This window comes from Pelecanus crispus, chromosome 6, assembly GCF_030463565.1.
Source record: "Pelecanus crispus isolate bPelCri1 chromosome 6, bPelCri1.pri, whole genome shotgun sequence".
NCBI classification, from domain to species: Eukaryota; Metazoa; Chordata; class Aves; order Pelecaniformes; family Pelecanidae; genus Pelecanus; species Pelecanus crispus.
The window spans coordinates 1554618-1577484 of NC_134648.1; the positions used below are offsets into that span (position 1 = coordinate 1554618).

A 22867-nucleotide genomic window follows, 5' to 3' on the forward strand; every position below is an offset into this window, starting at 1 on the left:
GTATGAAGTCCTGACTTCCTCAGGCAAGAGAATGAGGCTTTCAGCCAGTCCAGCATTACGCTCCCCAGGGAAAGCTTTAATAAAGCTGCACAGCACCGCTGTGAGACTGACAGCTGCAGAGATGATGGACCAGCGAGACCCATGGCAAGCCAGAGCAATCGGAGATGACTTCTGAAAGGTAACACAACTCATGAGCAGGCACTTCAATGTGTTTTCTAAAAACTGCTATTACAATAATCAGAACAGATGACAGGGTAGGATGGGGATCCTCGGCCAGACAAAAATATTTCCCCACAGCAACAAGCCTATTTAATCCAGCAAACTGTGAACATTAAACACAATGTCACTGACGAAGAGCTCAAGTATTTCCCATATTCTGAAGAGGAAGATCTGGGGCTGTAGAAGTGGCAAATACAAAACTGCTGTATAGAGACGTCTGTGCAGTTGTTGCTGGTCTCCCTGAAAAACAGATCTTTCTTCCTCACGTTTACCGACGGGTGATAAGCCTCTCTGCAGGCTGTACCTCCACCTGGATTCTCAGCCTGCCACGGCTTGTCTTACACCAAGGCAAGCATGTCCTAATGCCTGACTTCTTATAGCAAAGGAATTAGGAGGTATTTTAGGCCACTATTGCATTCTTACAGGTGGAAGGGTTCAGGCACGATTGCACTGCAGAGAAGCTGCATGAAGCCAAGCTACCCGAGCTAGCACTGACCCTGGCTGGTCACTCTTCATACCAGCTTCGTTCTGGATGCAACACAGAAGGACCATCTGCCTAAACTTGCATTTACCAGCCCACTGGTATCAACAAGAATCTTTTTGTTGATTCTTTAACTGAGTCATTCTCCTGAGATTTGTACCGATTTAGCATTAAAAAAAAAAAAAATTCCAAGGCAATGCAGTGCTGTCAGATAGCCCTGGGGCACCAACACATCTTTTCTGCAGAAGAACATGGAGAGCTACATGCCAGTTTCTTGAAACAGCTCGGCTGTGCATCTGCATCTGATGTACAATCACTTCCCTGCATCTGTCCTAGGCTTTAGCTGCTACTAACAACGGGTCAAATCCAGAAGAAGCTGGATTTCACAGTAGTTCTTTGATACAGAAGCTGCTTCTCTCACAGCCAAGACCAACTCATTTCATCTGGACCAAGACTGGCTCCTAGGAACACAATCCAGTGGTTACAGCCCAAATGGATGGTGGTTATCTAGGGATTAATCCTGCTCCAAAAATCCTTGGCAACCCAGTCCCCTTCCTCCCACTTTGCTTGCAGAGTACGTATTCTCCTATTTCACAGGACTTCTCTATTAGATCTTCTCAGGAAGACCTGCTTGAGCCACACCTGGTGAATACAGGCAGGCCTCCACTGAAATCAGCAAAGGGGCATCAGTCTAAACTCCCTAAAAGGTCTTCACATTTTGCGTATAACTCTTCAGAAACAGAAGTGTTAGTTGTCACTGCAAAGTCAGTGGGGAAGCCGCATATTTATGAAGATACAGTCCTTTCAAACAAAACTAGGAAGTAGACAATGATTGAAGGAATCCAAGGTTACCCTCTGACTTAAATTCTGCAAGGGGACTGCTGCTGTCCTTTCAGACTGCCTGAAATTTTTTTTTTTTCCCCTATCACCAGCAAATTTGCTTTTTGCACACTCACAGCATCACAGCACAGGTCAGCAGGTGACTGATACCCAGCTCCTGGAGATGCCAGCCCCTTACGTAAACAAGCGTGACCCACGTGTCCAGGTGCAGCGTCACACTGCAGTGTTTGGAGTCACCCCTGGAAAACTCCTTTTCTTCTTAAAAAAAAAAATCCAAACTCATTCACCTCAGAGCTGCTCATCTCCCCAGTCCTGCCAAGTGCCCTACAGAGTTTTTAACTGGGTTTTGGGATTTTTTTTTCTGATGCTGCTGCTGCCTCCCCAGCACTCTCCCCTGGCACCATGAAGACGCACGGACGTGACCGCTAACTGCACCACCTCCACCATCTGTGAATCTTTAGCCTGCCTTTTGACAACGACCAGAGACAGCTCTCCGGCTCTTCTGCTGATCTGCAATGCGGAGCGCAGCTGTCTGGATCCTTTCTCATTTACAATTTAACAACATCACACGCCCGGCAAGCTGCCAGCCTCCCTTCCCCACTGATGTTGCCCGAGTTGCGCCGATCGGGGCCCAAAGACCTCTGTGCAAAGGCCGACTCCAAGCCCTTACACAGCCCAGAGGGGAACGAAGCAGCTATTCCGGTCCCTGGATCGAAGCCATCAACACAAGCTCACCTGCCAGACCCCTCCATCCTGCACTTCACTCAGCAATCAAGTCATTCCCATCCAAAAGCTCCATCCTTGATCTCTGTGGCTACCAAATAGCTCAGGAAATGCCTGGTCTTTGTGGATAATCCTGCTGCCCTTGGGAAGCACATTCCCTATGCACCTCTCGTACCTAGGATCCTCTTTTAGCCTGGAGCCCTCCTCCCCTGAGAAAACGATCCAGGTGGGTCCCTTCTCAATTTAACCTATTTTGCATCCTTCCCTCTTACTATAAGAGAAGTCCAACAGGGAGTCCTTAGACTTCTCCAAGCACAAGGCATTATGGACCCATTGCTTGATCAAAGCCCCTGTGTAGCTTGCTAGTACACACCAATAGACTTCAAAATGCAAATGCCACCCTGCGTATATGGGAAAATAAGTAAAACCCCTCCACCATCCAGAAAGCAAAGAAAGGGCAAGCAATTCATGACTCTAGCCCAATGGCAGGGCTGGTTTGCTGCTGTGCTCCAGCTCTCTAATTTCAACATCCAGCTACATGGAAAGCTTGGGGCGGAAGCTTTTCCTTCCTCTTTCAGCTCCCTCTTGCGTTCCATGACGCAATGCACTAAGGGAGACATGCCGCTACTCCCAGCCTCCTGTATTCTTGAAACAAGGGTGCAAGAGGTACAGGAGAGCAGAGCTGCTGGAAAAACAGCCACTCGGGTCCACAAAACTGACATAATAAGTACATTCATTTATTTTCAGCCTCCCAACATAGAATTTCACTTTAAAATTAGTCCTTATAGATTCATTTATAAGGACTATCAAATACAGCCTTTGTAGGCTATTACAGACTACATTAAACAACCTAGACAATGTCTGATAGGTACCATTTGAAATTTTAAAGCAAATCAGGATCAAGGAGTCATTTCCATTTATTCTGATACTTCTTTTGATGCACTGGCACTACAGAGGAGAAAGCAGTGCCCCAGTGTTCCCAGCTGCCTAGTCCAGGCAGAATGACAGGTCAGCTTTTGACGCTGTCTTCTGCATCCCAGGGGACAAGATGCAGATCCCAAGCAGGGGAACTGAGGGAACACACTGACCCTCGAGCCAAAAGGAAATGCCCTACAGACCTAGAAGTCTGCATTTGACAAAAGGCTCCTTTTATCTCTCACTAGCATTAAACATTTTTCCTGTAGAGAACACTCTAGCACTACAGAGGCCCTAATACACCGGGAAGAGTCTTCTGGGACAGCGGTGGGACAGGCCCAGCAGCCAGAATTTCTGACAGAGTTGTGGGACTCAGTCCTACCAGGATTACCCTGTTTGGCTCACTGCTGCTGTTTAGGGCAAGCACACAAGCAAGGCCCAGTGATTCTCAGTTAATTGTCACTGCTGTGACTGCAACAGCCTACAACGGAGCTCGAAGCTGACAGTAGTCCGCACTAAGGAAAGCGGACAACCCTGTACAAATCCGAAAGGGCTGTTCCATCAGCAACAGAAGAGAAGTCAGGTTAAACAGAAAAAGCACTCTGATACCCAGAATCAAATGGCAGAGCTTATCACACAGCACCTAAGATGAGTAAAGCAGAAGGTTCAGTTTTGTTTTGTTTTTTTTTTAAAAAGATTATACTGTGGAAGCACCAGGAAAAGAATCTTCTTTATGGAAAGCTAATATGACTAACAACCATTAGCTGCAGACAGCAACAAGGACCAAGGTCAAACATCCTGCAAAGGATCCCTTAAAACAAGCAAATGCTTTGTTAAGTGTTCCAAAGAGGCAACATTTCCTCTCATCAGAAAAGCTGAGCCTGCCCAAGTTGTCTCTGACATCTTCTCTGGATTCAGAGGATCTCAGCTACCTCCACTGACCGCAGCTACAGGATCAAGCTGTAGGAGAGGTACGGTAGCACAGAGGACTCGTGATCCAAGCCCAAGCTGCTGGGGATTTGGCCATTCCTCATCACCTTTCATGCCACTCAATCTCTTTTACCCTGTAAACATTAGGGTAGTCAAACTGGAAAGATGACCTTTTCATTATTGTTACAGCTAAGAATTAAACTGAATTAAAATGTAAAAAGTACCAAAATTGAGATCACACCCACAAGCAGGTCTTGGGGCTCACTCCAACTGCTGCATCAGTTTGCAAATGTTTTCAGTGTTTTGAGCATCCGTCTTCACAACTTGTGTAAAACTGCCAGAAAAGGCTCCTATTACCTTAAAGAAGTTCTCTACCTTTCCTTTCTTCCCTGCAGGGACCAACTACACAGCTTTAGCAGCAAGTGTGGTGCTGGGATGCAGAGTGATATATGTTGTCATCTTGTTGGTGAAGAAATCCTTTGTGGGGGTGCAATACAGGAACATTTCTTTACAGCTGTGAGCCAGCTGCTGTAAAAATTATTCTAGGAATACGTCATCTGAGAAAGCCCCTTGTCCCTCTGGATTCAACCCACAAATGTTTCTGCTCCATGTATTGCAGAGTCACTCTGATGCTTCTATAGCAGATACTTCAATGTTTGCCCATAAGAACACCAGAGGAAAATACAAAATATGCTCTCATGCATTAAACCCAGACAGATATAACACTCTTTGTGTGTGGTTCCCCAAATTAAAAAAAAAGTCGCAGCAGTTGGATGTTACCAGGAACAGACAGATTTCTAAGGAAATAGGCCTGGCTGATAACGTCCCTAGGACCAAAGCAGCAAGCACTCCACAATCAGGATCTGCGTGGGTTGAAAATCTCCAGAATCTGAAGCTTTCAGTTTGTTTGAGAAGCAGTTTCTGGCTTTGGGACAAAAGGGCCTGTCATGTGGTTTAAATGCCAGAATCCTCTATAAACAACTGATCACAAAGACAGTGAAACACCAAGCATTTGCAAGCATTGCCAAAAGCCGTCCTCCCTGCAGTGCTCAAATTGCTACACTTAAGCACGGTAGAGGGGAAAAGCATCACACTGCAGAACACGTGCTAAATGAGGATGTCAAGAGCTGGCATGTTTTGAGGACTCCGGATACTGCCTCTAGCCGATTTCTCAGCAGTTTAAGTCAGTTACACATGGTTTCTAACCCACATCGCTAGATGGATCATACAACACATAGCTTTACATTCGAGTTAACTTTAAGCTGAAGATTAGCACGCGTGGTGGTGAAGCAGAGACAACACTAACTACGCCGCAAGCTAGGACACTGATAAAGGTCAAGAGGCACAAGGCAGTAAGCAGCAACACTTCTCATCTATGCTAAAGCCCCCCCAAAAACCCAGCTGCTGTTATTTGTCACAGTTATGCATAATCAGGTAAGAAAAGTATTTAAAATTGGGCCGTTGAGCAGTTTGAGCATGCTGTATTCTTACAGCCAGGGAGAGGAGAATACATGACATTTTAAGGCAGGACATTTTAAGTCAAGTGCTGGAAAACAAACTCAGGAGAAATATCACTGCTCGGATGCCTGGGATGCGATACTTCACTGGCCTGCTTCTCAGTTTGACCTGGAAGGACAGCACAGCACACATGGTACAGATGATACAAACCGAGGTATTCAAATTCTTCACAGAGGAAGTTTAAAATGCAAGACTTACTCAAAAACCATTACTCTTTCTGTAATCTCACTTCATGATTTTAGTTGATGTAAATACCTTTTAAGCAAAAGATAAAAATACCAAAAAAATACCAAGTGTTACATTCGTAGAATAAAATTAACATGGAACTAAAGTGGGGGAGTATGCTACAATACCCAAACTATAGACATGCTCTTGCCTTTGAAGCCTGTACTTCAACCCTGCTGCTTTTAGCTAGTTTCAAAATAAGCAAGAGTTAAAAACAGCCTGATGCACTGTTGAAAATTTTTGCAGTCAAGAGGCTTACTGCTGCACTGAAAGCTTTTCCAGAACTAAGAACTAAATGAAAACTTATCACGGAGGTCATCAATTCTCTCTATATCATTCTGGATGAAGCAGACTAAGAGTGCAATTAATTCTGTATGCATACGGTAAAGAAACGAAGTCAAATCATTAGGAGCAAAAAATTATGGATACTGCCTTCACATTTTAATCCACTGACATAACACCCCCCCAAATAAGCAGAATAAAACTTTCCTGAATGTATCTGGCATGACATTAAACAGCTTCACATATTTTCTACTTGAACTTGATCTTCTTTTCCCAGTTTTAGAATAATTTTTTCCAATCCTTGGCTAAAATTGGTCATACCGTATAAGAACCTAGAAGAGCTATCATCACTAATTCCTCACAATTTGCCAGTGTAATTTCTAAAGATGGCACAACGCTAGCCCACCACCCACGAGAGAGAGGGCTGTTTTACCAAAGTCATTGCTTTGTTGCTAGCGTTAGGCCACATCCACGCAGCCAGCATCCTTCTCTCCTTGTCAACCTCGTCAGGAAACCTTAGGCGCTCACACTTGCACACACATCACCTCTCCAGCCACTTTCTGCTGGATGGTGCAATTCTCCCCTCTATTTTGCAAAAGCAGCTTCAGCACTGGGGACTGTTTAGATTGCTGAGGAGACAGAAACGGACACGTGATGTGAAGGAATGAAGATACACACAGTAACTCCTCTTCATCTGCTCCCATATGGGAAGAACAAGGAAGCATTACAAAGATCTAAGGCGGTGTACTTTGTACATCAGTGTACTTCCTGATACAGGCACAAAGCAGTTCCAACAAGTCCTGGCTGCCATAAAATAAGGAAAGCAGTACAACAGAGAATTGATCAAAGCCTGTAGTGGTCTGAACACTGTTTGTTCACCTGGCAGTTTATCAACGAGCCTGGACAGAACTTGACAATTAAGGAATGAAAACAGGACACAGGGTGAACAGCAATATTCTATTTTTACAGGCAGGCAATGAAAGGTCTAGTGATTTTGACAGAATCACATGGAAGCGCAGTCTCAAAGGTAATACAGACTTGTAGCCTCGCAGACTCCCACTTCAGAAACAACTTTGCTTTGCAGCTGCAGTCAGGGGTTTGATCAGGTGTGGCAAAGCTCCCTCACCTCAGAAGCTGCAAAAATTGTGCCCACCTCCTCCAGGACCCCTATTACCCAACTCCAGCCCTGCTAATTTCCCCGCTCAGGCAATCAGTGGCATCTAGGGCATGAAGTTTCACCTTCTCTATTTAAATAAAGCTTTTGGTGGCAGAGAGTGTCTCCTTGCTGTAGGTGCCATGTTCAACACAAAATGCCCCCAATTCTCAATACTACTGCAGTACAACTACAGAAAACTTCCCACACCATTTCAGCAGACAGCCCACTAGAAATCCAGATGGAGAGTATGCCCTGATGGTGACAGAGGTCAACAAAACCCTAAGACAACTTGTCAGGAATGAGGATTTAAGCTATCAAAGCTATTTGATAGTTTAATTTCTGTCAAAGTCCAGTTTTAATTTCAAATTCTAATTTTATGAAAGCCAACAATCTGTAAGCTGGGCTCCAGAATATAACAGTAGAAGACCCAACAAATCCCATAGCAGATTATCTTTTAAAAGATCACACCAAATTCTTGAGACAGAACTAAAAAATGGAATTTCTACAGAAAAGGCATAAAATTACCCTGCTTGATGACTTGTTATAACCAATATATCATATTATCCAGCTAAGAAAAAAAAAAAATGCAACCACAAAGGTCCTTTCCCTCACAGAGCACTGCAGAAACGTTGCCCTCAGTTCCAAGAGTGAAGGAGAAACATTCATCTGTCTACTTTCCCACAGATTTAGTATGTTTGAGCCTGCAACAGCAAAAAAAAATTCTTGGTCTGATTATTCCTTTCCATGCTCAACTTCAAGCCACATCCACTGCTCAAAAGGAAAGACAAGGCCAGATTTCAGTTGGGTTCCTCAGATGATGTGATCCACACTAGCTGCCTACATTTTTTCTTTCTTTGTCCATAAAATTCCAGCAAGAGAGAACCGCAATGTACTTGCCAGAGAGAAATATTTCAAACATTTCAAATAGAACAAAAATCATAACATAAGCACCACAAAGGAGAACAGACAACCAGTTAGAAGGCCATTTAAAAACAGCTGAGCAAACTTTTTAAGCAGAAGGCCAATAATGTGAACAGGCAAGGAAGAAAGCAAGGGCACATTATGCTAACATATCACCACAGTGAGCTGCCTTCAAACAACTGGTTCCGCTTTATTCAGAGTTTAGCTAAGCATTTCCCATCCTATTCCAAGTATATCCAAGTGTCCCAGACACATTCAGGAGTTCAGACAGTCACCAAAAGAAAGGTGAGAACGGATCTGAAATTGCATTTCAGTGAAGCTCTAGGTGTAGATTCTGATATTTGAAACACAAACACCAGACGGTTCACAGAGTTCCAAGTGCTCTTCGGGCAGAGTTACTAACAATCAGTATACATCAACCTAGAGCAAGGTCTTCAGCTTCAGCAATTTGTATTCACAGCACCAACTTTTTTTTTTTTAAAAGACAGTCCCCCACATCTGTAAATTAAGGGTCTAGAGAGAAGCAGTGAAAAAAAGATGTAGCAACAAAAATGCAAGGTGGTTTCACAGTTGCTTCTGAAGTGTGATGCACTTCAAAGTTTTCTTATTCACAACCTTCATCCATTCTATATATGCAAAACCTGACATTGCCACTTCACTGTCACAGTCACTTCATAGTCCAGGACAGAGATTTAGAGGGACGCTTTATCCAGTTAACAGACAAGAAACTCTTTAGCCTGCTGGCTCTTCATCCATCCTATTTGCAAAGAGACCTGCTCCTTCATTTCCTGCTGAATGAAACACATCCAAACATGACACGACCCGTTAGTCCACAGCCAGGAAAGGACTTCTAACACACATTCACCTGAACAAAAGAAGATTTTTGTGGTTATTTATACGTGTTCTTCTATCTGACAAGATGAAAGACAGTCAAATGGCCAGGCCATTACCAGAGAAATTAAATCTCTTCATTCCCAGCATCCTAAAACATAGCTGACTAAATGCTAACTTGCCAAAGCACAAAGAACAACACACAAGAGATGTTTCTCTGAACAGAAGCGCTTAGTGAAGCCTATTCTGCATTTTACTTTACCAGTCCTGATAGATAGCTGTGCATTTCCCAACCCATTTCACCTTTTTCTTTTTAATAATCACAAATGCTTTTCACCAAAAGACATAACCAGCTGAACAGCTAGACCAAGCAAAGATGACATGCACTTCAGCAGTTAACCTAAGCAAAAAAATTCTTTTTGGCGACAATTTTCCTGAAACTAAAAGATGCTCACCACTGCCTGTTCCTAGTTCTTATCTCCCGTATTGCCTCACCTGACATTGCAAAGAATAAGAAGATTCTGGACCGCAGGAAGAGTGGAATTCTCATTCTGTCCTGTCACCAGGTGCCTGTCCAGCACGACATGTACAGCATCCGGATTGCTGGCTAAATAAAGGAGAAAAAGCAACAAGCATTGTGTCAGTGGACACTATTTCAGTTTCAGTATCACACCTCTGCTAGAAGTAACACAGAAGATTTGGACCAGACAGATTTGCTGGGTGACCGACATGCTGATCTATAACCCCCCCAGACAGGGACAATCTTGAGCCCCCAATCCTGAAATGGTTTCACTAGAAAGTCCTTCTCTGAACGGGCAGCAGGACCGGTCCCTTGATTCAGTTAACACCAGATAGATAAAGTGCAACTATCAAGAGATTTTCATAATAAAACCCTCAAAGTATATATTTTAAAGTTGTAATTACCCTGCAATACAATATAAACTCTTCTTACGTAAGACAAAGTTGTAATCACCGTGCTACAGAGAGCCTGCAGGAGGATACTTATTTTCTGGCCAATTATCATACCCCAACATGTTGATATCTACCAGAATTGTTCAATACTCCAACCAGTATTTTTAAGTCACCTCATTCCAGATAGAACCATTATTTTGTCAGTAATGAACAACTCTTGTTTTCTTCTCCCTCTCCCAGCCTGTCTAAATACAGGCTAAGTGCCTTCAAACCACACGTGTTTTTCCTCTTCTTGCTTAATTTGTCAGTACCACTGCAACCAAGCATGCGTGACATAACAGGTGCCACCAAGACACCAGCTTTTAAACTGTCAGTACTGAACCCATCACGCAGAAGGTGGCAGCAGCAGCTCATTTGAAAAGCATGAAGATGCCATTTAAACACACAAACAGGCTGCCAGCAGCATGCATGGAAGAGGATTAAGCAGAGAGTATCCAGCAATTTGATAAGACAGTGGCATTTCTTCTCAGTGAAAAATAGATACGTGGCATTAGGAGCCTGGTTCTGTTTCCTACCCATGCCATGTGTGTGTGTGTAATCTCTTATCTGGCCACTCCAAATTGTACCAGTTCAATGGGTGGCACTATTCTGTCAAATAAAGGATGACTTCAATACCACAGGCATCTCATTGTTCTTTTTAAGGAGAGATTCTAAGAAATTACCTAACAAAATAGCAGACTGAATGACAGCTGCAACTGAATAGAGCCATTTATAGCTTATTATTTAATTCTCCCTGTAGCTCTTCTGTACTGCAAGAAAGCAGTGTGTGAAAGAAAATGACACTTTTCCCTGCACATCCAGAAATAATCTAGGAAGAGAGTGACATTTTTATACTTTAATGGATTTAGTTTCTCACACAGGGCAGAACTTCAGATTTTGCAGTTCAAAAGTCAAACTTCTACATTTTGACTAATGATAATTAATGGAATTACTAGTAACGAAACAAGAAAAAAAAAGCTACAAAACCAGATCTAGCTACAAGTAAAATACTTGATGGTAAAAGATAACTATTATCAGAGCAACCAAAAACATTCAGTACAGTGCCTCCAGCTTTAAATAATGAAGCATTTGCTTGAGTAAGGCATCCCCAAAATCCAGACCTTGATCTCTGCCGGTGGAGCACACGCTCCCTGCCACGCAGCAAGGAAGCAGCTGCAGCATGCTACCTACATACGGGCATTCCTGCAGGTATGGGCTGCGCATCCGCAGGTGGATGGCAACTCTCCTGCACACGCCTTTCCCTGCAGTACATCTTCTTCCTTCGCAGCAGGACAAGCAACCTCATGTTTACCATGGGGTAAAAGAGTACACGCAGACAGTCACGGAGATCAGCGTGCTGTACTGTACTGCCCTACTTTGCCACAAAATACTGCGTGTGGAGTTCATTCTTAAAACACTCATCGTTTCAAATCCACTCGGGTATTTGTTTATATCCGCGAAATGGGAATGCAAGATGAGAGATCCTGCCAGAGTCCTGTTAAGGTGTGTAAACTGGCACACGAACGCTCATTGCCAAAATGCGGCCACGAAACATGTCCTGGACAACAGGAGAGCGACATACCGCTAAACGTAGCTCCAGAATCTTTCACGAAATCTTCCACAATAATGGACAAACTGGCAAAATTTGGCTGCCTTACTAGTTCGTACACAGAGGGCTGAAAAAGATCAGAAGAAATTAAGTCTCTCTTGCTTTTTATAAAAAAGCCAAGCAAAACCAACATGTACTTCCCCCTGCAATTTATTTTTTCTATTCCCCCTACAATTCTCCCAGGAAATTAAACAGGAACGAAGCATAAAACCAAAAGCAGCTTCTATGGATTTTTCTGTCGGGAAGAAACTGAAAATCCTTAAGTGAAGCAAAGAAAGAATGATGCCGAGCAATTTCTACACATCAACTGGACACTGAACAGTGTGCATGCAACTAACTTCACAAAAGTGCAGACCTGTTTGGCTGTCGGACACAAACATTTGGACACAAATGCTGTGCCACTTGCAGAGTCCAAATAACAGTGCTCCGCTTTGGAATGAATATGGGAAACAGCTTAAACGAAGAGAGAAAAATTAAGAGTACTTAGTTCAGTTTTTATATGCACAGGAGGAAACTGAATGTTTATGGTTTCCATAGCAACTATAGCTAGGCCACATCACGCCTTATTTAAAATATTTTATCATGGACTGGAATGCCGAATACAAGCACATCAGGACATTGATAGCTTTTGTGAGTCCCATAAGCTTAATTTCTTAGCTTTGCATGTAAATTTTCAACCCTGGAAATTGTACTATAGAGGTTTGCATCATCTTGGCACACAGGTACAACTGCCATGTAAATGGTCTGAGGTCAGACACTAACAGTATCTGCCTACTTTCTGAATTACAAGCCAGTTTGTACAAACAGCCTTTTTTTCCTAAAACATCCTCTACCTTTTAAAATGAAGAAGCACCTCGAAAAATGTAACTTACCTCCAGCAGTCACAAAACCAAAAAAAGTAATTCTTAAAAGCCCTCAACTATGAATCCAAAGAGCTGCAGCAGTCACTTCCAGCATTTTATTGATTCAGTTCAAAGTTTACTGAACAATCGGAAGGAAAACACTCTCCACATGACAGCTGTGTGAGACAACCCCTTCATGCACTCAGTGCTGGGCCCCCTTGCCAATGGCAACTCTCCACATCTTGCACATAAAGCAAGGGTACCAGACTGATGAGTTATATTTGTAGGAAGTTCTAGGATAAGACCAGGAACACCAGCACCTGAAATCATAGGCCCCCACACAGCAAAAAAAACCCTAAAGAGCAGAAGTCAGATGAAAGCTCAACCTACCCCTGTCAGGCTGTATCCCTGAAATACCCAGGATTTATCCTCATTGGTGGCACAACACAAAGCTGCAACTCCGTGTCCAACTGCACAGATAGGCTCTAGGCGGGGGGGGGGGGGGGGGGGGGGAATCAAAGAATATTTGAGCAGTTAGCATCTTCAACTAGCCAACACACAGAGGAGCATTAATGAGATTCTTCACGTTACAGCATGTTGCCTTCCTGCAATAAAACTGTACCGCACTGTTTGTACTTTCTTAGTCTGTAAGGTTTTTCCTGCACACTACAATAAGAATTGCCCCAGTCTCGCAGAGTTACTAGCTCTTAACTCCAAGTCCAGAGACAGCACCAAAGAGGAAAAACACATACTCAAATGGTAAGTGAAAAGCACAAACAAGCCTTGACTAACTACAGCCTTAGTGATGATCCTGGTACATTCCACATTCAGCTCTGAACCTGGAATCCTACTGACTTGGAGAGAGCCGCTTCTGTATCACTGTAAGGCAGAGAACCCTCTTCAGACGCAAGCACTGAAAAGCTACTGATACTTTTTTTATATGCATTTACATAAAGATGATACTTTTTAAGAGAAGATACATTTCTCTAAAGCAGCTCTTTCCAGTTTTGAATGCTCTTCAACCATGTAAACTTTAAGTCATTGGGAGGTAACAGTCTTACATGAACAGTACGGTAGTACTATTTTATTTAACAAAATATCTAATGATGTTCACCTACTGTTCTCAGTGCTGAAGTGCTGCAGTATCTTAGCCAGGTACCCACTGTTCGCAAGGTCGGTCATAGCCCCGGGACAGTTTGGAATCAGCAACGCATGGTATCTAGCGCCTAGTAAGGAGGAAAGGATAAACTAATTGTAATACAAGTAACATACAAAAAACCCTGATCATAAACCCATTTCAGATTTGACAACATTAAGACAATACCACATATGTCAATCAAAAACTGTATAAACTGAATGAACTAAAGAAACTAAGAGATCTATGTGGAGAAAAAGGTCCTTTTTAGGACAAAGAACACACATTCTTAATGAGACATTCTTACCCAGGCAAAGCTTAAAATCACTATGTCTGCTAGCTTCTACTTTAGCAAAATATTTATTTAAAAAAACCCCAATATATACTGCATGTGTGTGTGTATATATATGAGAGAGAGAGTGTGTGTATATATATATATAGTGTCTATACATACATTAAAAAAAAGAGAGAATTACCAATCCAATATAAATAAGAAAATAACAACTGTAGTGGCCAGGACTTCTCCTTAAATAAAAAAAAAAATAGCAACTGTAGTTGCCAGGGCTTCCTCTCAAACCACAAGTTTTATGCCTTTTCTGCGTCATTCTTCCCTAAAGACCTAACACCAATAATCATCCGTTTCCCTGGTGAATGGAGATGACACATTTGCCGACAGCAAAGCCTTTACCATCAATCGACTCCAGCTTGGCAGGGTTCGCATACGATTTCATACGAAAGTCCTGTATCCAGCGCATGTTGCTCTCATTCACATCCACAAAATCAATTGACTTCCCCTAGGGAAAATGTGGTTCAGAGACTGTGGTTAGGATCACTGCACAGACATCCACTACATTTCTTGAAGGATAACCATGTGGTATTTTGAGAGAGTTTAGCTCTCAAAATCCTGAAGTTTGCCATTTTTCCCACTGAATTAGTTCTTCTAGTAGTTCTTCCTCCACTCTTTGTGGGTAACAGATACTTGGCAGAGAAGTTCAGAACCATACTGTAAAAAGCATGCATTCGTTTCAATATTAAGAAAACAAAATTTAAAAAAAAAAAAAAAAAAGTCCCTTAATCTGTAAAGCCACTAAAACACCTCTCAAAAGAAGTTTAGTATCATTCTCTCTTGTCAATTGAGATATCAATTGGTTTCAGACTGAAATCGGAGTAACCGCCCATTTTTACTTACCCCAGGAGTTGCAACTTGCAGATTAAAAGCAGAGCTAGTCAGCGTAAAGCAGTGAAGGAAGGACTGGGCTGACACACCTGAAAAAGAGAGTCCAGCAACGTAAGGAAACAAGAGCTGTGTTTTAATCCCAGCCACACTGGCTCATTTCATCTAGCAAAGTACACCAGCTTGGGTTTTTTTGCTCATCTTAAAAGCCCTCACCCACTTCACAGGGTTATTTTAAGATGTAAGAAACGCACAGCCTTCGCTATAGGTGAGCGAATTCAAGGAATAACGGATTTAAACTAAAAAAGAATTGGTTTAGACTGGATATAAGGAAGAAATTTTTTACACTGAGGGTGGTGAAGCACTGGAAGAGGTTGCCCAGAGAGGTGGTGTGGGCCCCATCCCTGGAAACATCCCAGGCCAGGCTGGACGGGGCTCTGAGCACCCTGGGCTGGTTAAAGCTGTCCCTGGCACTGCAGGGGCTGGGCTGGGTGGGCTCTGAAGGTCCCTTCCCACCCAAAGCATTCCATGATTCTATGATGTATTGGGAAATGCAGGTATTCTGTTTGCCCGGGCTGGGCAGTTCCAGGGAGGGCAGAGGGAAGGAAGGGAACGTGGTTTAGGGTTAGGGTTAGGGCACTGTCGTGGTTCAGCCCCAGCCAGCAACTCAGCACCACGCAGCCGCTCGCTCACTCCCCCTACCCCGATGGGATGGGGGAGAGAATCGGAGGAGTAGGAGTGAGAAACACTCCTGGGGTGAGATAAGAACAGTTTAATCATTGAAATAAGGTAAAATAGTAATGATAATAATAACAATAATGATAATAATAATAACAATATCCAAAGCAAGGGATGCACAATGCAATTGCTCACCTCCCGCCGACCGATGCCCAGCCAGTTCCCGAGCAGCGATCGCTGCTCCCTGGCCACCCCCCCCCCAGTTTATATACTGAGCATGACGTTATATGGTATGGAATGGCCCTTGGGGCAGTTTGGATCAACTATCCTGGCTGTGCCCCCTCCCAGCTTCTTGTGCGCCTGGCAGAGCATGGGAAGCTGAAAAAGTCCTTGCCTGGCATAAGCAGTGCTGAGCAACAACTAAAAACATCAGCGTGTTATCAACATTCTTCTCCTACTAAATCCAAAACACAGCACTACGCCTGCTGCTAGGAAGAAAATTAACTCTATCCCAGCCGAAACCAGGACAGGCACACACGCCAGCTCCGCAGCAGCCCCCGCAGAGGGGCAGGCAGCGGGCCCCCGCCCGCACACCTGGGCGCCGGGCAGGCACCTGCGCCCTTTCGGCGAGCGAGCGCAGCTGTGCGCGGCGCAGGTGCGGCAGCAGGAGCGGCGCGGGGCCGCCCCCCCCCCCCGCTCGCCGAGCAAAAAGCACGCGTGGGCGGCCGCAGAGCTCAGCTGCGGAGCCCTGCACGCAGCTGGGACGCCCGGCGCAGCGGGACGAGCCCTGCGGCAGCCACAGCCGCGCCGCGCCGCCGCCCGAAGATGGGGCCGCCCGCTCAGGGCGCGCCAAGGCCGAGCCCGCAGAAGGCCCCGCACGCAGGGGCCCGGCCGCAGCGCCCCGGGGTGGCGGCGGGGCCGCGGGAGCCCGCACGGCCGGCGCACCGACGGGAGGAGCGGGGCCCGGCGGGACGGGGAGTCCCGCTCCCCGAGAGCGTCTCACCCGCGGCGGCGGCGCTGGCGACGATGAGGCAGCTGGGCTTGCCCAGCCGCTCCGCCATGGCGCGGGGGGGGGGCGGGGGCCGTCTCCTCATGCGGCCGCGCATGCGCAGTGCGGCGGGGCGGGGGACGGCGCCTGAGGGGCGGGGGGCGAAGGGCGGGAAGGCGCTGAGGGGGGCGAAGGGCCTGAGGGGAGCGAAGGGCCTGAGGGGGCCGCGGTGCCTTTTAGCCCCTCCGGGAGCGCCAGGGCGGATCATGGGGGTCAGCTGGTGGCACCTCCCACCTGCATCCCCCCCGTTACCGCGCCATGCTTCATTTCCCCTTTTTAGTCAGCGCCTTGGCGTCCTTAGCAGCTCTCCTCAAGCTCTGCGCTGTTTTCCTCATCCAGCTTTACACTGGTGGTTTGTTTTTTTTTTTTTTATTTTTCCTTTCCCCCCTCATCAAATTGATACTGATACCCAATAGGACTGAACCACTGAAAACTTCTTATAGGGACCACCCCACCTCAGAGAAGGGGAAGCCAGTGACGCCGTGCTGCGGATTGGGAATTAAAAAGCAGGCGTTAATGTCGAAACGTCGGCCGCGTTTCGACGCCTAGTGGGGAGGCCGCACGCGGCTGCAGTGTGGGGCTTTAACCCTCTCTGCTCTACGCAAAGCCCCTCCTCGGCCGAACGAACGCCAGAAGCCTTTGCGTGAAGCCCAAGCCACCCCTGATCACGGCTTTCTGCGCTAATGACGTGCTGCTGACACGAGATACGGAGCAACAAAACTCCTTTGACAGGCCCAAGCTATTTTTAAATTACTGCCTTAAGCTGTTACTGGCTTAAGCTGTTTTTAAGTTATTTTAAGTTAGCTCTCAGGTCTTGCTTTGGATGAATAACCTTGGGTATTGTGGAGGGACAGACATACATCCCGCTCTTCCGCACCCCTGAAGAAGCCAAAACTAATTATGTTGTATGGGATGGTACGAGATGCACACGGATCTGCCAGAGCGGTTTGCTGAAAAAAAAATTGTGGGTGAAATACATGGATGAAGAACTGGGTGATTCCCCGGAGCCGCTGGAATGAGCATCAGAATTGCAAACTAAATAAAGTCATCCAAACCTCCCTGAAACTCCTTCCCTCATACCTGGTCCAGATTACATTCTTTGCGTACTGTCTTAATCTTCAATGAGTCATTATTCTTCAAGAAAAAATGTTCATTTATTGCAGGTGTCATTGCTTTCAGCTCTGTGGCTCGCTGGAGGAAAAGTAATTTTTGTAAACCTTGTTCAGTGTCTGGATTTGCATTTTTCATCTGTGTCAATTTAATAGGTTTACCTCTTGATGGTTGCTCGTGTATTACAAAGAGAAAATGCCATTATAAAATGATAGCTATAAAATGAAGACAGTACAATTCTGCCATTATTTTTGTTTATTTATTTGAAAGGACCTAATTTCTAGCCTGGCTTCCTAAAGGAAACGCAGCTGATGCCATCCGGGTGTCTGCTTGTCTGTTGCTCGGTCATCTGCCCGTCAGTCTGCTTTTCTGTCCAAAAGTGTGCTCTGAAACCGTAGGCTGGTTAACCGCGGAGATACCTGCATGTCCCTCTCTCTTTGCTCCAGCTTAGCTATCAGAAAATGATTTAAAAAAAAAAAAAACCCAACCAAAACCCAAAGCGTATGAAAAATACTATTCTGTTTAGCTGCCGTGTGGGGGACTGAGTGCCACTCCAGCAGCCTAAGCCTTCATGGCATGGAGCATCGCATTTATGTTCCTTATTCCTTGCTTGTGAATCCAGTGCTTTTTCTCTGTATCCAAGAGCAGAAAGCAAACTGCTGTCTCAAATCCTGCTCCATCAGCTCTTCCCATCCTCCCTGGGCTGCCCAAATACAAAGCATTAGAGGACTGGACAATGATTTAAGGTGAAGGCGGAGAAAAAAATGCATGTGAGAGTGCCCCAGCTGCTGGGAGATTAAATTATATCTTAATATTTGATCTTCCACTGCTCAGCAGGTGCCAAGGCCTCAGTTTTACCAGCGCTCGGTTTTGCAAACGGTCTTGTGTTGAATTCTCTTCCAGCAAGCACCAGATACGCTTTGCAGCCCCTCTCTGCTTAACTCGGGAGGTTAGCAAGCGTGAGTAGTAACTAGCACTGTGGCAGGATCACGAGGACAATATAAATTATTTGCTACTTCACGCAGACTGTTGGTTTTGATAGAGCCTGGATGTTACGGTTATGTTAAGTTGGCCGAGTGCTTCCTCTTCAAATCCCGTCTGGTAAAACATGACTGCTGCGCTTCTCGTTCAAAGTGCAGTGATTTGGCACCCTGTCGTTTCCTGTGGCTAAATGACGGCTAGAGTCATAGGGAAAAGCAATGCATAGTTTAAGATAATTGTAAACACAGCCTCTGCTTTTCATACTTTTTAGGTTTCTATAGATACATGGAGGGAAAGAAGTAGACGAAACACAGAAGGGATGAGTGGAAGATACCCAAACCAGCGTTTGAAAGCACTGAGCTGACGCAAGCTTCGCGCTCTCCGTTGGCACCACAGCTACACCGACATGACTGTGCTGCCACCTTCCTTGGCAGTGAGAAGGGAAACACATTTTTTTGTTTGGAGGAGACACAACGGGAAGATTCCCCAGCCCATTCCCCCTCTTCTCCATCGAGCGAGCGGTACCGTTTCATCTCCAGCCGAGGAGGACAGTTTGTGCAGGTGCCTCCGCTGATTCCAAATTACGGGGAAACCTTCCAAGTTGCAGCATCGCCTGTTGCTGCACCATCCCCACCGCCTTCCCAGTCACGGCTGCACACCCTCTTCTGTTAAGAGGCGACGGGCCAGGCTCTCGTGAGCAGGCACATTTCCCCAGCTCAGGAACTGAAGAAGAGCCTCAGCTCCTTTGAAGGAGCGTGCTCTCACAGCGCAGGGGAGATTGCCATCTCTGCCCAGGCAGCTCATCCATACCTCACTGGCCCAACGTATGTGCTATTTCACACACCCGAACTGGGGGCGGTGGGGAGGGCCAGGCAGAAAAGAAGAATTTATTTGCTCTCCTGCTCTTAGGAATGTTAAGACAAGCTAAAACTTGAGTCCTCAGCTGTGTTTCTGCAGCAAAAATCTCAGATAATTAAGGCTTTTGCAACTAAAGGCTGCCCCTTTTTCCTGACACCAAGGGGTTTACAATATTTGTCTTCCCAGTTCTTGTCCTGGTTTTGGCTGGGATAGAGTTAATTTTCTTCCTAGTAGCAGGCACAGTGCTGTGTTTTGGATTTAGTAAGAGCATAATGTTGATACACACTGATGGTTTAGTTGTTGCTCAGTACTGCTTATGCCAGCCAAGGACTTTTCAGCTTCCCATGCTCTGCCAGGCGCACAAGAAACTGGGAGGGGGCACAGCCAGGATAGTTGATCCAAACTGCCCCAAGGGCCATTCCATACCATATAACGTCATGCTCAGTATAGAAACTAGGGGGATTGGCCGGGGAGCAGCGATCGCTGCTGGGAACTGGCTGGGCATCGGTCGGCGGGAGGTGAGCAATTGCATTGTGCATCCCTTGCTTTGGATATTGTTATTATTATTATCATTATTATATTGTTATTATTATCATTACTATTTTACCTTATTTCAATGATTAAACTGTTCTTATCTCACCCCAGGAGTGTTTCTCACTCTTACTCCTCCGATTCTCTCCCCCATCCCATCGGGGTAGGGGGAGTGAGCGAGCGGCTGCGTGGTGCTGAGTTGCTGGCTGGGGCTAAACCACGACAGTTCTTAAAATATTCCTTTCCAAAAGCCTGCAGATTCCTGCAGAGACCCTGTTTGGGGCTGGTGTAATGCAACAGCAACTATTCACGGTGACGTGTACTGCTGAAACCCTCCTCCCCTCCGACAGGTCGGAGGGAATCCCTGGCTCGCGCGGACGTGCGGGAATCCCCACGGACATCAGCCAGGTGCTCAGGGGATGGTTTACTTGTGAGGACAGATGCTCCCAGGCCAACTTCCAAACAAACCCAAGGAAATGGGAGCGCACCCTAATCTGGCAGGGGAGAGGTCACAGCAGACAGGTGTGCGGCAGAGCCCAGAGACCAGCCTGCAGGACAGGGATCACTGGGCTCAGGAGGGGCATCCTCTGGGGCTCCGGATAACTCTCTCATCGTTCTGCACCTTAGTTCCTCTGTGGGAATACCAATAATCCTCCTTTGCCTGCTTTCCTTGGGCAGGCTGGAGTTTATCTGGGGCAGGGACTGCTTTTTCTTAGCAGTTCTCACTGGGATCGCTAATCCTGGCAAATATCGAGCCTGCAGGAAACACGGACGTGAGTAAGGAGTGAGAGGGAGAACAGCCATTTTCACTCACGCACCCACATACACGAAGATGCTCGCATGAGGAATTATACAATATATCTATGTGTGTATATATATCTCTATATATAGTTTATTTCTCACAATCCTGGTAAGAGTTACAGGTGTATTGGGAATCATTTACAGTTTCACAGCATATGGAGTGGCCATACAGCTTCTGATGTGAGTAACATACAGTGTGTAGAGAGCACACGTTTCCAACCCATCCACCCACCACTCATACAATGGGTTTTCGAAGCTAATACTAGATTCAGCTACGTAGAAAGCCTGGAAAATGTTAGGGTACAGCGTTGGGTGTCATACAACACTGTCAGTCACAATGGGACAAGCTAAACTACTTTAATTTTCAATCTAGTATTTCTAGTCTACCTGCATTATTGCATTTATACGCTTTTTTCTTTTTAAGTCAAAGTAAATAGAATACTATATGGGAAAGGAAAAATTCTTGACTATTTTAGGATTTGAGCTGCAGCCCATACAAAGTGTCCATAGAAGCATAGACAAGATTATAAATTCAACAAGGTATAAATTAGCTGTATAGCTTTGTGTGTAGGTAGGTGTCCATTTCCCTCCAGGAAATGTGTCTAGCAGCATATTGTTTCTGAAAGCAAAAAAACCCAAACCTGTATGTTGAACACAGGTAAATATGTATAAGTGACAAGCAGGTCTGTTTGTACAGGGAAGAAATCAAGGTGTCACTCTGAAAATTACTGTCATTTGGAAAACACATTCAGGGGCTGACTCAAAACCCACCGATGCCGTTGGCTTCCAAGGTAGCAGCAGGCATTTCCCCGCTACCAGCGTTTGAGCTTCCCATCTGACTTCCAAGGGCTTTGGATCAGTCCCTGGAAAAGTAACAGAATCCAAGCAAACCAAAAGAAAAAAAAAAAGAAAAAAATCCCCTGTAATCTGACCTTCAAGTTCCCTTTCTACAATTTTAGTTTCTCCACAAGTTTGTAAACAACCTGCACCTACCACTAGAACAGAGTTAGTTTTCACTGGGGAGTTGAGATTGCACCTTTTAAAGATTTCAGTGGAAAGGGTCCTAACCAGTGACTCGGGGAAAAGGCACCAGGTTTAAGAAGGGCTGCTCAAAACTTAGTAAAGCCAAATTATTCACTTGTTGGTTGGTTGGTTTGTTTTTAACAGGACAAAAATTCTGTGGCACCCTTGTTCTTATCAAATTGCCCCAGAAACTTGACTTCTTGAAGCTGCCGTGGCAAAACCAGGGATACAATGCAGGTCTTTACTGTTGCCAAGATGATTAAAGATTCCTCTCTTCCTGCTGCGAGTTTTGGTACTGTAGCATCATCGTGCACAGACAGAATGAACCTGTAACTTTATTCTTCGTATGTTGCACTGGGGCTTTGCATTATGAGAAATGAGAAAAAAAAAAAATGGAATCCTCTGTGAATTTCAAGCTGGGAGCAACTGAAAGAGAAACAGGAGCAAGAGTAACATGTTGGTCCAAATCCTGTTTAACCCAAGTTCTACTTTTCAGGAGAAAAAAAAAAAAATCTATTTAATTTGAAGAACGTAGCATCAAAGAGCAGAGAGCACGAGTCCCCAAGCAGTGCGTGTCAGAGCATCCCAACAGCGCGCACACTTTACAAAGCAGCAAGCAGAGCTCTAGCACGGGGTAGAGCCAAACCCATGCATTTGGAAAGCCGATGGCTGTGATCCGTCACACGACTTGCAGGCTTTGGGCATCAGCTGATTAGCGTGGTTAGTGGAATGAGATGTGAATCTTCAAGGCCCAGCAGTCTTGCATTACATTACCAAATGGTAACACCTAAACAGCCCATTGAAATGGAAAGATCCTTGCGGTCTTCTGTGTCCTCAACCCTGCAGCTAATGGAGGATGAGAGCGCGAGCTGCAGCACGTCCCCGCACAGGAGCCCATTCTTCAAGGCTGGCAGAAATGCGGGTTATTGACTTTTGCTGAGAGCCAGCTCTTGAGTGCTTGAGAACCTCTCTTCTCTGCCTCTATTTTTGGTGCTCCAATAAGTGAGGACTGCAGAAGCACCTCCTTCAACCAAGGTATGCTCGTGCTGTGTCAGCATCTCTTGAGCAGCCAGAATACCTCACCC

The 22867-nt window shown here is 45.3% G+C and overlaps 1 protein-coding gene across 1 annotated transcript; it reads right to left on the reverse strand.

Annotated features, from left to right (window-relative positions):
• Positions 1–9053: 9053 nt before the first annotated feature.
• On the reverse strand, positions 9054–16524 carry GATD1 (glutamine amidotransferase class 1 domain containing 1). The gene is made up of 8 exons (XM_075712796.1): positions 16434–16524; positions 14768–14844; positions 14267–14372; positions 13562–13669; positions 12834–12928; positions 11575–11668; positions 9537–9648; positions 9054–9075 (listed from the first exon to the last, which is right to left on the reverse strand). The coding sequence occupies exons 1-8, from the start codon at positions 16522–16524 to the stop codon at positions 9072–9074; spliced, it is 687 nt and encodes a 228-aa protein (XP_075568911.1). The 3' UTR covers positions 9054–9071.
• Between the last annotated feature and the right edge of the window lie 6343 nt (positions 16525–22867).

Bases quoted from the DNA above. Each gene is read 5' to 3' on its own strand.
- GATD1 (XM_075712796.1), bottom strand. From the start codon at position 16,524: ATGAGGAGACGGCCCCCGCCCCCCCCCCGCGCCATGGCGGAGCGGCTG. The intron at 14,845-16,433 runs GTGAGACGCTCT...TCTCTTTTTCAG, and splicing joins CGCCAGCGCCGCCGCCGCGG to GTGTGTCAGCCCAGTCCTTC. The intron at 9,649-11,574 runs GTATGTCGCTCT...TCCTTTATTTAG, and splicing joins TTCTGGAGCTACGTTTAGCG to CCAGCAATCCGGATGCTGTA.